This window comes from Entelurus aequoreus, linkage group LG25 (assembly GCF_033978785.1).
Source record: "Entelurus aequoreus isolate RoL-2023_Sb linkage group LG25, RoL_Eaeq_v1.1, whole genome shotgun sequence".
Taxonomy (NCBI): domain Eukaryota; kingdom Metazoa; phylum Chordata; class Actinopteri; order Syngnathiformes; family Syngnathidae; genus Entelurus; species Entelurus aequoreus.
In genome coordinates this window covers 21878353-21893733 of record NC_084755.1, presented here as the reverse complement: position 1 = coordinate 21893733, position 15381 = coordinate 21878353, and the positions used below count along the sequence as shown (strand labels likewise).

Below are 15381 nucleotides of genomic sequence, written 5' to 3'. Positions count from 1 at the left end.
CAAACAGGAGGCAGTGTCCCTCAGACCAGCACTGAGGCTCCCCTCCCACCACCAGCTCACACAGAGGGGGAGTTTGCAGACCTACAAAAGTGAGTTGTCTCCCAAATCAAATCATTACTCCATATGTATTCAATCTAAAGCTAAAAAAAAAGGCAATACGCTCCATCCCTGTCTGTGTTTAAGGCAAGAGGATTACGAACCAGCTGGATCGTGGCAGAAAATGGGCTAAGTAGAAACAAACCCTGAACTGTGTCATTTAGCAACAGTGTGTGAGAGAGACAATGTTTTTTGGGGGGTTATTTTGGTATAGTCTGATGGAAATATTGTGTAATAAAAGCAAACAAGTTCATGCCCACCAGATATCACTGGTGTCCATCAGGGCTTCGTTTTAGGTCCTCTCTAGTTTACGTCCTATCTATTTGTGCATGTGATTGTCTCGTCTTGTTCGAGCAATTTAGAGATTGCTACGGAAAAAAAATTACCGGTAGTTTATTTTACGGTAAAAAACTGGCAGCTCAGTCGGCCAAATTTTACCATAAAATTTACGTTGGTTTTAACACCTAATTATGAAATTTGAAATACGGTATCACTGTTTTTTTTACAGTAAAATTCAGGTAATTGAGCTTCCATAAAATCTAAATTTTATTTTTTTTATTTTATTTTTGTTTTACAGTGTAGTGACCCATACTTGCCAACCCTCCCGTTTTTAGCGGGAGACTCCCGGTATTCAGCGCCTCTCCCGATAACCTCCCGGCAGAAATTTTCTCCCGACAAACTCCCGGTATTCAGCCGTAGCTAGAGGCCACGCCCCCTCCAGCTCAATGCGGACCTGAGTGGGGACAACCTGTTCTCACGTCCGCTTTCCCACAATATAAACAGCTTGCCTGCCCAATGACGTCATAACATCTACGGCTTTTAGAGAGTAGAGTGCACAACTGCGCACACAACAAGGAGACGAAGCAGAAGAACGAGGAAGTTACAGACATGGCGACGCCGTCGACAAGCAAGATGAAGAAATACGCTTGCAAGTTCCAAAACGAATGGAAACAAGAATTTCAGTTCATCCAGGACAGTTCGAAGGGGAAGGTGTATGTATGTTGCCTGTACAATTTGTAGAACAGACTTCTCCCTTGAACACGGTGGCCGAAATGATATACTCAGACATGAACGGAGAAGTTAAACAGGACAATGCTGCCATCTACTGGATAGATGGCACTGAAATTTCAAGTATATATTTTATTTATATGTATAATAAAAAAATAAAAAAAAATATATATATATATATATATATATATATATATATATATATATATATATATATATATATATATATATATATATATATATATATATATATATATATATAGCTAGAATTCACTGAAAGTCAAGTATTTCATATATATATATATATATATATATATATATATATATATATATGAAATACTTTCATACATATATATATATATATATATATATATATATATATATATATATATATATATATATATGAAATACTTGAGTTGGTGAATTCTAGCTGTAAATGATGTAGCACCAAATTATGGGCCCCTATGCACAAGACTCCTAAAGAACACCCCATCCCACACGAACCCAACGTCGCCGCCCTATGCACTTTTGATATGTTAACATGCAATAAAAACGAACCATTGCATGGATTTGGTTGAAACCAGCTTTTTAAAACAAAACACTTTAATTTTGTTTTTACTTTTTAAAGGGGAAATGCCCTTTTTTTGGTATTGTGCCTATCATTTACAATCCCTATATAAGACGAGAACATGTTTTTCTTTTTTTATGCATTTATGCGTAAAATACAACAAGTACTAGGTGACTAACAATGCAGATAATGGGAGTACATTATTGCACCAATAAAGCCCTAAAAAAATAGAAAATACGGTAACAATACTCCATTTACATCGAGTGACATATATTCAATATATTGTGTATTATATACGTTAGGTCAAGAAAAAACACAGAGACTATTTCATCCCTACAAGCCTGTTTCGCACGTTTCCCTGCTCTTCAGGCGGTGCGCTTTTGCAGACAAACTACTTTTAGTGGCGCCCTGATACCAAGAGAGCTAACTAGCTTATGCTGCTATATTGACATTTTGTGCTGGTGAGCTGGTGCATCATTTTCAGATTAGAAATCATGCACCTCACCTGGATAGTAGAATGCTGTGGCCGTATTCCGAGAAGTTGGTCAACTTCGACAGTCAACTTAGACCCGGAGATGGCGATAAAGACACGAAAACATGCTCATTGCGGCACTTTTTTTTAACCCTTTGTGGGGATTATGATTATTTCTTCATCAAAATGGGAAGATGTGAACATCCCATCAATCGGCATCCCAGTGAGAGCAAACATTGTGGAGTAAGTGATTGTTTTGTTATGTTTGAAGATAATAATCATATGACCTGTCATTATTTACTTAAATATGATAAAAAAAAATCTGTCAAGTTGTTCTTGTGGTTAAGTAGAGATAATCTGAAGCACATAGAACTATCATCTCTGCATAATACGAATCAAAATAATGCATTATGTCATTATTATTATGATTATATTATTGTTAGTGCATCTCCTTGGGGTTAAGGTCCCTCGTCTTTAAAACCTAGTGATGCCTCTGTTTCTAACTTGAATTGGGTGTTGTTGAAACTTGTACATAACCTTTTCTTTGGCGTGTTTACTGTACTGTATTTTTTTATGTTTTCTATCCCCTCATTCTTGTTCCAAAATACTGGTGCTGTGTGTGAATGCTTAAAAGTGAGTTTTATGACGTAATGACGTCTGTGTACAGTGAATTCATGCTAAATTTTCCGCCATCCAGGTGGAACGAACCATTGTGCATTTTTGACAGGGGGTGTCTTGCGTAGTTTTTGAAATTCTTACTTTGATTCAAGCAACCATATTATTGAACTTGTACAGCTATATTTCTTTATATTAACATATATGGCATCGTTTTTTTTATAGCTTACATATTTAAATGACAGTAAAAACATCCCCTGCTGGTGTCTATCAGAGTTCAGTTTAAGGTCCTCTCTAGTTTAGCTCCTAGCTATTTGTGCATCGACATCGCCGAAAATGTGCTTCAACCCTTCAATTCTCTTGGGCTTAATCAATTCATCTACTGACCTAGGTGACAACGCAGCCTTGTATTAGTGGGTCCGTATGAGCTGCCCAGTGTAGAACCGGGCCCCAGCAACCAGAATCCGGCAGATCCCAAAGAGTTGCTGCTTATAAATGTGCGAAGAGAGAGCAGGGTCCGGTATGTGTAGGGACAGGAGCGGCAGTTGGCGGCCACACACACGCCTGCACTGTACAGTGGAAACACAGCCTGGCCCTGAAAGAGACATTTGAATCACTGCCCAGACATATCAATAACGCATCAATAAATGTGTTTTCTTTCACACAGCCAGAAATATTGACAGAATATATAGTAATGTACCCACTCTGTACGACTATATTACTGGACTGCAATGTAACGTGTACAGGGCCAAAGACAAGGCCCTAAAATACAGCTATGAGTACAGAGGTGCTTAAAGGATGGAGCAAGAGTAGGGATGGGTACTGAATATTGTACTTTTATAGGCATGGACAAAAATTTGTTCGCATTCCAGATTCACTTAAAATCAAACGGTAACATATTTCGATGACTTTTTGCAGCTTCTTGGTAAATGTGCAATTGTCAATGCCAGCAAATAAATTAGAATAGAGCAGGGGTCACCAACCTTTTTGAAACCAAGAGCTACTTCTTGGGTACTGATTAATGCGAAGGGCTACCAGTTTGATACACACTTAAATAAATTGCCAGAAATAGCCAATTTTTCTCAATTTACCTTTAACTCTATGTTATTATTAATAATTAATGATATTTATCTTTGTGGAAACACTGGTCATCTTAATGATTTCTCACAATAAATATATATAGAAACAGATAAATATCAATATGCAACACTTTATTTTTATATTTTCTCTAAGTGCACATTTTTCAAATTGAACATTTTCAAATGATCACTTCTAAGACAGTCTTGTGAAATCACAATATCCCATTTTAACTAGCCAGCCACTAACATTTTTTAACAAATCATGAATTACTTTGCACCATGTTTGTACAAATAATAACTAATGTAAAATACAAAAGTCAACTCTCAAATGTTTAAATAAATCATGTCACACTTTGAACTGGACACCAAATCTGTTATCTGTTTCTTTGTCAGTTAGTGAAGACCAAGTCTTTAAAATATGTTCTTGGATTTTCAAATTCTATTTGAGTTTTGTTTCTCTTAGAATTAAAAATGTCGAGCAAAGCGAGACCAGCTTGCTAGTAAATAAATACAATTTTAAAAATAGAGGCAGCTCACTGGTAAGTGCTGCTATTTGAGCTATTTTTAGAAAAGGCCAGCGGGCTACTCATCTGGTCCTTACGGGCTACCTGGTGCCCGCGGGCACCGCGTTGGTGACCCCTGGAATAGAGCAAGTATGCTTCATAGAAAAAGCTCAAATAAGTAAGGCTCCACTTTTATAAAATTAGCGATTTTACATGGCTATTTCAACATCTCCAAATTTGGAAATGAAAACTAAGATGCTCGTTAAATCCAACATCAAGTGTGCATAAGTACAATACTGGACCGGCACATTCAGCTTTAATGGCGAAGACTACTTCGTAATGAGGCAACACACCATCGCCTATACACTACTGCAATCTAACGTCTTGGAATTGCAACTGCATGCAACGTCTACTATATAATACTTGCAAATGAGACTCAGAAATGTAACAAGACAGTACAGGGCAGTTATCATCATCAGCTCATTTTTAATTTTACCTAAAAATAGATTGTATTTTTAAACACTTAACATTGATCTACACTCACAAAAGTACCAAAAATTGTTACCATTGACTACCGGTATCAATTCCCAGTTACTGGGAATTGGTACCATATCGGTTCAAATGTGAAGGGTACTCATTCCAACTGCTAAGGGACACTGGTTCTCAGGCTCAGGAGGATATATTGGATTGGTTTTGGCGTGTTTGATTAACAAAAGGGAAAGAAAGCGATCTCCGGCATCCTTCGATTTCTTGATGTGGCCTTGTAGTGGAAACCTTTTGGACATTAATGATCTATGAATTCACAATTTAGAAATATAATCACAAATGAGAGAAAAAGCAACGGCTTATTGTCCGGAAATTACCGTATATACAAAAGCTGAGTGACTATCAAGATGATCAAGATTTCATGTTGTTTACGTTCTTGTACCTTAGGCCCCATACTTGTCCAGCCAACTTTGAAGTCAATGCCCCTCTGGTACACGGCCTGGAACTCCGCCAGGATGACGTGATAGTTGGCTTCCAATACTTCAATGTCATGCCTGTGGGCATCCCGTGGAAGGAAAGGAACACTAGGGACATCTGGCAGGAAGAAGAGCTGTGGCTTTTGTATAGTCGAGTGATCATTCAGTCTGACCTGGAGAGGAAATTAATCCTTCCTTAGTAAAAATGCTACAGTATGTACAGATAAAGCTCATACCTGTTCTCGGAGGCCTTTATGTATCCGGCCCATTCCCGCCCAGCTGTAACGTTTAGCGTATTCTTGCAGGGCTGAGTAGAGTTTCCTGGCCTCGGTGGATGCCTGAACTGGGAACAGGGCATGGCTCAGCACCGGCGTGACGTATCCCTGCCCTGTCTCCTCGTCCTCTTCTGTTTCCATGGACTGTTCGTTATACTTTCTTCCAGCACAGCTTCCGCTACAGGACATCGCCAATCTTCTTGAAACTGCTTTCCCACCTTGTGCGTGAGCCGCTAAGGGGAGGTCCGAGCCCATTCGGTAACAGTGCCACAGGAACAAGAGCAGGAGCGTCCACAGAAGGCCACTCAGTGAGTGGACACCCAACTCAACATATAGAGGCAAGGGCAGTGTGTTTATGGACCAGTGCATCCTTTCAATTGGGCACTTATATACTGAAAGAGAAACAGATCAAGTGTTGTAAATTCCAAAGTATAACTGTGTTATTTTGTTGAAACTGATTTTTCAGATGAGGCAAAATTAAAAATCGTGAGCTCATTGTCAATGCACAGGATGGGATATAGTTGTGCAATATAGCGATATACGATATAAATGGCCGACGATAGAGCTTTTACTACTATCGTTATATTGTGATAATCCATGTTGACACATTCTAGCTTCGTCCCACAAAGTTGACAGAGACAAGTGAAAAAATGCATCCTCAACGCAATGTAGCATTCTTGCCAGTGGCTAATGTCCCTGTGCTCCACTTCTAAGTCCGCAATCCTCGCCTCCACGACGGCAAATAAACTAAGTTTTATTACAAGTACTCTCACTACAGGACAAGTAATAGCTAAACATGTTACACTACACAAACGTTGATATGCTAACTGCTAAGCTAGAGCTTTTAAATGTAAACAGTAGGGCGGATGGATAAAAATATCGACAGTAACGATATCAAGTATACTACCAGTATATGGTTGATACTACAGTGGTTAGATTGGCTATTTTTATCAACAAAAAATTGTTTGCAAACTCAGAAAATAAGTCTTTGCACACAGGAGGGTTTTAAAGGCACAAACCAAAGGAACAATTGAAAACATTTAATTGATATTGTCTGCTTTGGCCGGATTATTATTGTGATCAAAAATGGAATCATTCAATGATCTTGAAAATGTTAAGTATCAGTATCAGCATTGGTATGGCCGATACCCAAATGTGTGGTATTATTGCCCATAACTAATGCAAAGTATCCAAAAAACAGAAGAATAAATGCTTATTACATTTTAACAGAAGTGTAGATAGAATGATGTTACAACAGAAAGTAAATTAACAAGTACCTACGTAGATAATTAATAGTTTTGATAAATAATACAATCGAAAATGTCGCAATATGTTACCACATACGTCGGCAGCTAAGTTGGGGGCCATTGTAATCGGTTTTGAAATGCTTCTATTATCATTTATATGCCAAATAATATATTGTGACATACAGTACAGGCCAAAAGTTTGGACACACCTTCTCCTCATTCAATATGTTTTCTTAATTTTCATGACTATTTACATTGTAGATTGTCACTGAAGGCATCAAAACTATGAATGAACACATGTGGAGTTATGTACTTACAAAAAAAGGTGAAATAACTGAAAACATGTTTTATATTTTACAAACGTTTGTAGTTTCTTCAAAATAGCCACCCTTTGCTCTGATTACTGCTTTGCACAGTCTTGGCATTCTCTCGATGAGCTTCAAGCACACCTGTAAAGTGCAAACCATTTCAGGTGACTACCTCTTGAAGGTCATCGAGGGAATGCCAAGAGTGTGCAACGCAGTAATCAGAACAAAGGGTGGCTATTTTGAAGAAACTAGAATATAAAACATGTTTTCAGTTATTTCACCTTTTTTTGTTAAGTACATAACTTCACATGTGTTCCTTCATAGTTTTGATGCCTTCAGTGACAATCTACAATGTAAATAGTCATGAAAATAAAGAAAACCCATTGAATGAGAAGGTGTGTCCAAACTTTTGGCCTGTACTGTATATTATCACATGAGGATGCAATACACATCGTTATTTTAGGCCATTTCCCTAGACAAATTTATGGATTTTTTTTTTTACGATAGAAACGTAAAACAAATTATTATCAATATTTCAGAATAATCCCATCAATTGAGTATATATTTTTGGAATGTGTAAATTTGGATTACTTTGATCGAAATCTTATCTTATACCAGCTGATTGTTTCTTAGATGAAAACAATTTATTTATATTTAAAAAAATTAAATAAATAAATATAACAACGAGCCAGGCTTTCCAAGGGCCCTTTGGAAGTAACCGTTCCTCACGATCCCTTCAAAGAGCCATTAATCCCATCTCTACTGTTTACTACCAAGCAAAGCCTGAAAGGGACGTCAGTCTGTCTCGTTTACTTATATTCTTTATTTAATCCCCTTCTGGCTTGCAGGGTGCTCAGAGCTATCCTGCATGAGGCATAAATCATCCATGTTGGGTCATAGTCGACTGACCAACACTGTTCTAGTGGCTTTGGCAGGTTACAACCTCACCTAAGTGGGCGTTTGTGCCTTACTGAGCAAAGTCAATATGCAAGACATGTACATATTTCACAGCAATAGCTGATAATTAAGAGTAGATATTTTTAATTTCTAAAAGCTAAATCTGCTTTGGAAGATCAAATGCATATAGCCTGTATTTCCTTCACATATGAATGAAAGTAACAAAGGTATAGACAGGCAAACTATTAGAAAGTAAGAGTATTACAATGCTGACTAAATTGAAGCCAAAGTGATTAAACGATGCATTTAAGCTGCATACGGTATTATGTAATGCTTGTTGTACAGAAAACTCACACAACAGCCACAACACTGTGCTCATTTATTTTGCAGCGTGCTCTAAGTATAAGATGCATGAATACAACCCCAGTAATAAACACATACAGCGAATAATTTGAATAATCAACCATTCAGAAAAAATGTTTTCTCAGCAGACAGTTCAGTTTATTTATTTATATAGCACAATTAAAAACAACCCCAGTTGGCCAAAGTGCTGTACAGAAATAAGAAACAATTTAAAACAAAAAAAGGGCACGCAGTGTCAAATTTACATTTTAAATTTGAATAAAATACAATAGTAAAATATACCGTAAAAGAAGTGCAGAATATATACTCTTAAACATCCATTGCCCCAGTCGAGCTCTTACCAGCCGAACTATACGGACCATCAGAGATTTACATTTGTTCAGGACTAAACTTAAGACCTATTTGTTCCGAGCTGCATTTGATACTTAAAATTACGTTGACACTTTTGTTAATTTTAACTTTATTTCATATTGTTTGTATTGCTTTATTATATTTATTATGTGCTCTTGTTCTATGCTCTGTCTTTCTCGCACTGTTGTATAGCACTTCCGTTCAGTTATAGCTGATGTCAGGGGCTTTGAAAATACATTTTTGATTGATTGATTGATTGATTGATTGACAATGTAGGGGCCAATATCGTAAAAGAAAAAAAAGTAGTAATATAAATACAGTACAATAAAACAGTTGTACCTCAACTTCAGACTGTTTTTAGAAATTAGATGTCTCTCACCTAATTGTTATGCTTGAAATCACAAGCTAAAATTTCAGTTCCAAGCATCCCCGCCATCAGTTGGCCTAGCAAAAGTCACAGTGAATAAACCCTGTAAGATCCACCAAAAAACATCTGGTCTTACTCGCTAGAATTAGCTTATAGCTAGAGATCGACATAACTTGGTTTCTTCAACCATGGAAAGGAAGAAAGTGAGCATGAAGGGCAGTTCTGAAAATAAGAAGTGGATGATATTAATTTAACCGAAGAAAAAAAATCATTAAAAACAACTTGCCAAAGCAGTTTGAGCGTATCACTGCTAGTCTGCACCATACTGAAGTACAATGAGTAGATAAGGCCATAGCCAAGGATGTTAAAATATCTAAACCAGGGGTCGGCAACCCAAAACGTTGAAAGAGCCATATTGGACCAAAAATACAAAAAACAAATCTGTCTGGACCCGCAAAAAATGAAAAGCCGTATATAAGTCTTATAATGAAGGCAACACATGAACACATGATGTAAGTGTCTATATTAGCTATAATAGCCTACTATCAAAATGACTGTGTGTCGCAGGCTGAAGCAAATCTTCGTTGACAGAAATGTTGAAATGTAATATTTATTCTACACATTTTTACAACATTAGAAACCATTAGTAAATCAGAGGTTACTCAAAAGGTGAGATAACTCCTGGAAATGACTGGCTTTTAATGGCCAAAGGTATAGATGTGTGTGTGCAAGTGAAAGGAAACGGCAGGCTGTCTTTTTTTAATAGATTTATTACAAACTTTGGCAAACTAGGTAATGTTTGCTGTGGTCTGGAACAACATGGCACACAAACAACTATGTGAAATGCAGCCAATATTTCATCATGAGAAATGCAAAACTAAATTATATACAAAGAGGATAAAAGTAAAGGATATTAAATTATCTCAAATATACCTACAAATGAGGCATAATGATGCAATATGTACATACAGCTAGCCTAAATAGCATGTTAGCCTCAATTAGCTTGCAGTCACGCACTGACCAAATATGCCTGATTAGCACTCCAAAAAGTCAATAACATCGACAAAGCGCACTTTTGTGCATTCACAAAATGAGACAAAGAAGGAGTGGAAGATTTTATATGTAAACAAACTGTTGCGTTTGTTTGTATTTCTCCCCCCATCTTTTTTCATTTTCAATCTTTTATTTAGGTCGGCACTAAAGAGCCACGGGTCGCTGACCCCCGATCTAAACGGCGGACATCTGTACATGAAAATACTGAAAAGCTGCTGATGGTGTGTTTGACTGAGAAGAAGCTAAAAGGAGATACTGTAGAAGTCCACTCTCCAAGATAAATGATGTACATCAGGGGTGTCCAAAGTGCAGCCCGGGGGCCATTTGCGGCCCGCAGCTAATTGTTTACCGGCCAGCCACACATTCTGGAAATACCATTGTAAAAATAAAAAAGAACATTAAAAAAGGGGAATGAGGTGAAATCTAATGAGAAAAAAGTTGCAATGTTGACACAAAAGCTGCCATGCAGGCTGTTTTTTTTTTCTTTTGTCTTTCTTTATTTTCCTTTTTTGCCATTGCTCAAAAAAAAAAAAATAATGACAAAAAATCCATGTTATAATGAATTATTTTCAGGGCTCCAATTACTACAAATATTTCACTTTAAAATGTTTTATGTGGTATATATTGTGTAATAGCCATATAAAAACATCAAAGTTTTCTTTGACAAAAGCGCATAAAACAAACAAATTAATTGATCCAGCATAAAATCGACAGATATATCTGAAGTTGATCTCGTAACTTAAGTGTTGAAAGTAAAAGAAAAACCTAATAAAAATGTATCACTTTATGAGTGGGGCACCTTTTGGATCCCAAATATATTTAGTGATTTTTTATTTATCTTTTCACTGTGATTACTCAAAAATATGAAAGAATTAAAAGCAATGGTGTCCTGCATTATTGATCTTTTAGGGCTCTAATTACTAAATACTGCATATTTCAGTTTTACTATAAAAAAAACTAAGTTGTTTTTGACAGAAAAGCCATAAAACATTTTTTTTTATTTGTATTACTTTATATCAACTTGAACTTGATATAGAGATTTACTGTAAGCGTTAAATAATTTTAAAAAAATAGTAATCTGCCTTATTTTTAACATTTTAATGACTGAGACCCTTTATGGCCCCCTGGACCCCTAAAGGTAAAATAAATTTAAAAAATCCATATATTTTGTTATGGTTTGAAAATGAAAAATATCAAAATGGCCCCCACGTGCTTTAATTTTTCCGTTTGCGGCCCTCAGTGGAAAAAGTTTGGACACCCCTGATGTACATCATTATTACACTACTTCATAAAACTACTGTGGTTGTTTGTACTATATTGTTTTTTATACAATATTTGTTATCTATAGGTTTTTCCTTTTTTTTTTAAGGCATTTTACATGTAAAATGTGTGGTGTTTTGGGGTACAAGCACAATTGATTTCAACTCATTTTAATGGGAGACATTGATTTGAGATCTAAACAGAACAAATTAAGCTCATATACATAATATACAAATATGAATAATATTTGACTGTACATGTTAGGTTACCATTAACCAGAGGTGGGACCAAGTCATTGCTTTGCAAGTCACAAGTAAGTCTCAAGTCTTTGCCCTCAAGTCTCGAGTCAAGTCCCGAGTCAAGACAGGCAAGTCCCGAGTCAAGTCCAAAGTCAAGACTGGAAAGTCTCAAGTCAAGTCACAAGTCCTGCATTTTGAGTTTCGAGTCCTTTCAAGTCCTTTTAACCACAGACTAATATTTTTACACAGATTATGTATGCTTTTAAACCGCTGTATTTATTTATTAAAACAAGTGCATTTGAAATAGCAGGAAAAAAAATGGTACTGACATTGCAATTCATAATAGCACTATTAACCAGTCATTTTAATAGTTTAAACAATTTTAAACATTTAACTCATTCCTTTACAGAATAAACACATTTGCAAAAACAAGTGCAACTGTACTTATTTGTACAAAAGTGTTAACATTGTATTTCCATGGCATATTGCATTGTAACTAGTTCCACAGCAGTTTCTATTCTGTTCTTACCTTATCTCATTGATCTCATCTCATACTGTATGTGTGTTTATGTGTGCGTACACATGAAAAACATAACAAATACATGAACGTAACAATGAACAGAGTTGTACTTTTTAGATGTCAGGGCCCTATGCAATATGTACACATATTCTTAATATAGTATACATTTTAACTGACCTTTATTTGACTATGTTTGTCTTTTTGTAGGTGGCTAAAATATGCGGTGCTGCTGACCGCCGTCTAACGTTATGTTACTGTGTGTGATACAATGACTAACGTAACGTTATGTTTAGGTACCTCATGCAACCCTGCTTAAAAAAATCACTTGACAAAAAGTATGAATAAGGAAGCAAACTGCAGTGGACGCAACATATTGCTGTGTTTGAAATGATGTTATAACCATAGACATCTTATAAGTAGACGCAGTATTGGTTGCTGTGACGCGAGCAAATTGCATCTTGAAGTGGTGATGAGGAGCCGGCGAGCAGCCTAACCTGACAGTTGACAGGTAGAAAACAAAGATGCCGGGCTGGTGTTCAGCGTTTTCCTGCTCAAATGAGCGGACTGTTGAAAATAGGAATCGGGGGATTACTTTTCACAAGTAAGATTTAACATTAATGTACTTTTGGTTGTATTTTATGAAAATAACATTACCACAGAGTTAAGAAGGAGCAAAGATCTTCAATATTTGTGTGTGAAAATCACAAACAAATCTTCTGGGGGAGGATGACACCCCTACAGGGGTTTGGTTTACAAACTTTCAGCCCCACCTAAAACAAAATTCACCAGCCGCCACTGATTATGATGCATTCTCATTTTAGGCAAAATATAAGACAATACTTTCTTAACAGTATAATTTTAACCAGGAATAAGTCTTCAAGTAACAATATTCAAATACTAACATTGTTGGGTAAGACAGCATTTGGTTTTATTCTGAATCCAGTGAAACAGATTGGTGGTTTTAGCTGATGTAAAGACTTTCAGGTGTTTATATATGTTTAAGTATTTGGCAGACGCTTTTATCCAAAGCGACATACATAAAAAATACATATATAACAATCACTGTAAACATTATCATTTAAGGGAAGAATGTAATACAAAATATCAATACAAAGTGTCACGACAGAATAAACTCTCTGCTGCTGCAGCAACAGAGATACGGTCTATAAGATATATAGATATCTAATGTATTCATACATTGTTTATGTAGGATGTACGCATGTATATATAACGTAATTATATTGTTTCTTCAACTTAAAAATAGCTGACCGTTTTTTTCCCCCTTCTCTGGGTTTATATTCCCAGTTTTGATCTCGGACGTCTGGTCACTTATAGCATATAAGAATATTCTATTACTGTTAAGCAAACAATGAATAATAAAACATGTGTCCGTTATCATAGCTACACGTATGACAAAAAAGCGTGTGAAAATGAGTGGTATTCAGTGAGGTAAAATGAATTAAATGCGCTGACAGTTCATTGCTCCTGCCAAATGAATTGCACTGAGTGGAGCGGATCACCACTCCAAGATGGCGGCCCCGTGTCTCGTCTGCGCCAGTAGGCAGTAGCGCTCGATGCTGTGTACCCTTAAAAGATGTCTATGGTTATGACGTTAGCAGTGAGTTTACAGCCTCACTGATTTAACTACACAGCAAATAAAAGTCATGTTACTTAGCCAATAAACGTTAGCTTACATTCAAAACTTACCCTTCTTTGTGCAACTTCAAATGTCGAACGAAGTTGGAAGTTGTTGTGTCTCCGTCTGTAATATTCGAACTGCGTGATTTGCATACGGCAATTCGTTTTTTGTTGACCAAGTCGTAGTTTTTATACCCGAACGAAACCAACTTTGGTATAAATCTTTCTCACTGGCGCGTTGTTTGACAACTCTTGTTCATTGGTTGTCCTGCAATTTGATTGGCTGAATGCTGTGTGATGAAAACAATGTAGATGTAATTTGATTGGCTGTTGTACTGAGAGCACACACGCTGACACGCAGCACACACGCTGAGAGACAGACACGTACAAAATGAAAGATATGGAGCGCTCCCAAATAACTTTTTAAACTTTAGGTTTTGGGGAAAGTAGCAAGTCATGTCAAGTCAAAAGGCTCAAGTCCAAGTGAAGTCACAAGTCATTGATGTTAAAGTCTAAGTCGAGTTGCAAGTCTCTTTACATTTTGTCAAGTCGAGTCTAAAGTCATCAAATTCATGACTCGAGTCTGACTCGAGTCCAAGTCATGTGACTCGAGTCCACACCTCTGCCATTAACCCTGGATGGGTTTTGAACATTAGTCCCATGATTTAGAAGGCAGGCTTTATTGCCCATTAAGCTCCTCCTCCTTCTCCATTAGGAGAACTCTTCTGTCATCATTATTGTCATCATTATCATGTTAGGTAGGGCAAATTAAAAGCTTTTGATCTGCTTTAGGGTGTTTATTGATAACAACTCAATTCAATATGCACATTTAGGGGTCTGACAAGATGGTTGTAAAATTTGAGCGAGCTCCTTTTTTTTACAGTTAGCTCGTAAAGTTGTGTGCCAGTGAGTGAAAAGTCAAAATAAGGGGGCTGCGGTTAAAAAAAAAAGATAAAAATATAAATTGTTGAGAAGAGCAGATGTGCTGAGAGAAATGCTTCCTCATGCGTAAGGTGTCCACAAATCGTTTTGTCTTGCACTCCATCCTTCATTTTGTGTTGTATCTGAGCGAGCGCAACACAACTGACGCAAACGTCCGCCCTTTTTTTATTTTTTATTTTTTTTACACAACACCCGCACACCACAACATGCAGCCGTTCAAATGCACATTCCTCGCCAACATTACCTTGATAAATGGCGCCGAGCTGGCTCACACGCACCGCTCCTCCTGGGCTGGATCTTAATATTTGTCCTTTTTTTTTTTTTTTTTTTCCCTGCGTCTCTCTGCAGTTACAGCACATGGCCACTAGAGTGCGCCTGGCGCCTCCACAGGCACAGAAGAAGCCCCCCCATATCACAGCCGAATGCGTCAAGCGGTCCGTGGGCAGCCATAGGGGACACCTCGGCAGCGTGTTGACGGGGCCTTAAGCAACGGGATCCGGTCTAACGAACCCATCATAGGCGCCTACAGAAAAAAGGTAAGGGACGTGCATGCTTTTTTATTTTATTTTATTTTTTTGCTCTATTTTAGTCTTAAACATTGATACCCAAAATGGTTGC

General features: G+C 37.0%; 2 protein-coding genes across 5 annotated transcripts in view; one reads left to right on the top strand and one right to left on the bottom strand.

Moving 5' to 3' along the window:
* The window catches only part of asphd1 (aspartate beta-hydroxylase domain containing 1), a 16042-nt gene extending 865 nt beyond the window's left edge, over positions 1-15177 (bottom strand). The window contains exons 1-5 of one of the 2 annotated variants that reach the window (XM_062037153.1): positions 15008-15177; positions 5540-5970; positions 5270-5476; positions 3147-3354; positions 1-81 (exon numbers count right to left, since the gene is read on the bottom strand). The exon at positions 1-81 is cut by the window's left edge and continues 33 nt beyond it. In XM_062037153.1, coding sequence (XP_061893137.1) covers positions 1-81; positions 3147-3354; positions 5270-5476; positions 5540-5970; positions 15008-15122 — 1042 coding nt within the window. In that variant the 5' untranslated portion in view covers positions 15123-15177. Of the gene's footprint in view, positions 82-3146; positions 3355-5269; positions 5477-5539; positions 5971-13890; positions 14214-15007 lie in introns of those variants that run through there. The other variant, XM_062037154.1, reaches the window with a different exon arrangement.
* sez6l2 (seizure related 6 homolog (mouse)-like 2) overlaps positions 14930-15381 on the top strand; it is a 46228-nt gene continuing 45776 nt past the window's right edge. For 2 of the 3 annotated variants that reach the window (XM_062037152.1, XM_062037151.1), the window contains exon 1: positions 15112-15299. The gene's annotated coding sequence lies outside the window, so the exon portion shown is untranslated. Of the gene's footprint in view, positions 15300-15381 lie in introns of all 3 variants that reach the window. The other variant, XM_062037150.1, reaches the window with a different exon arrangement.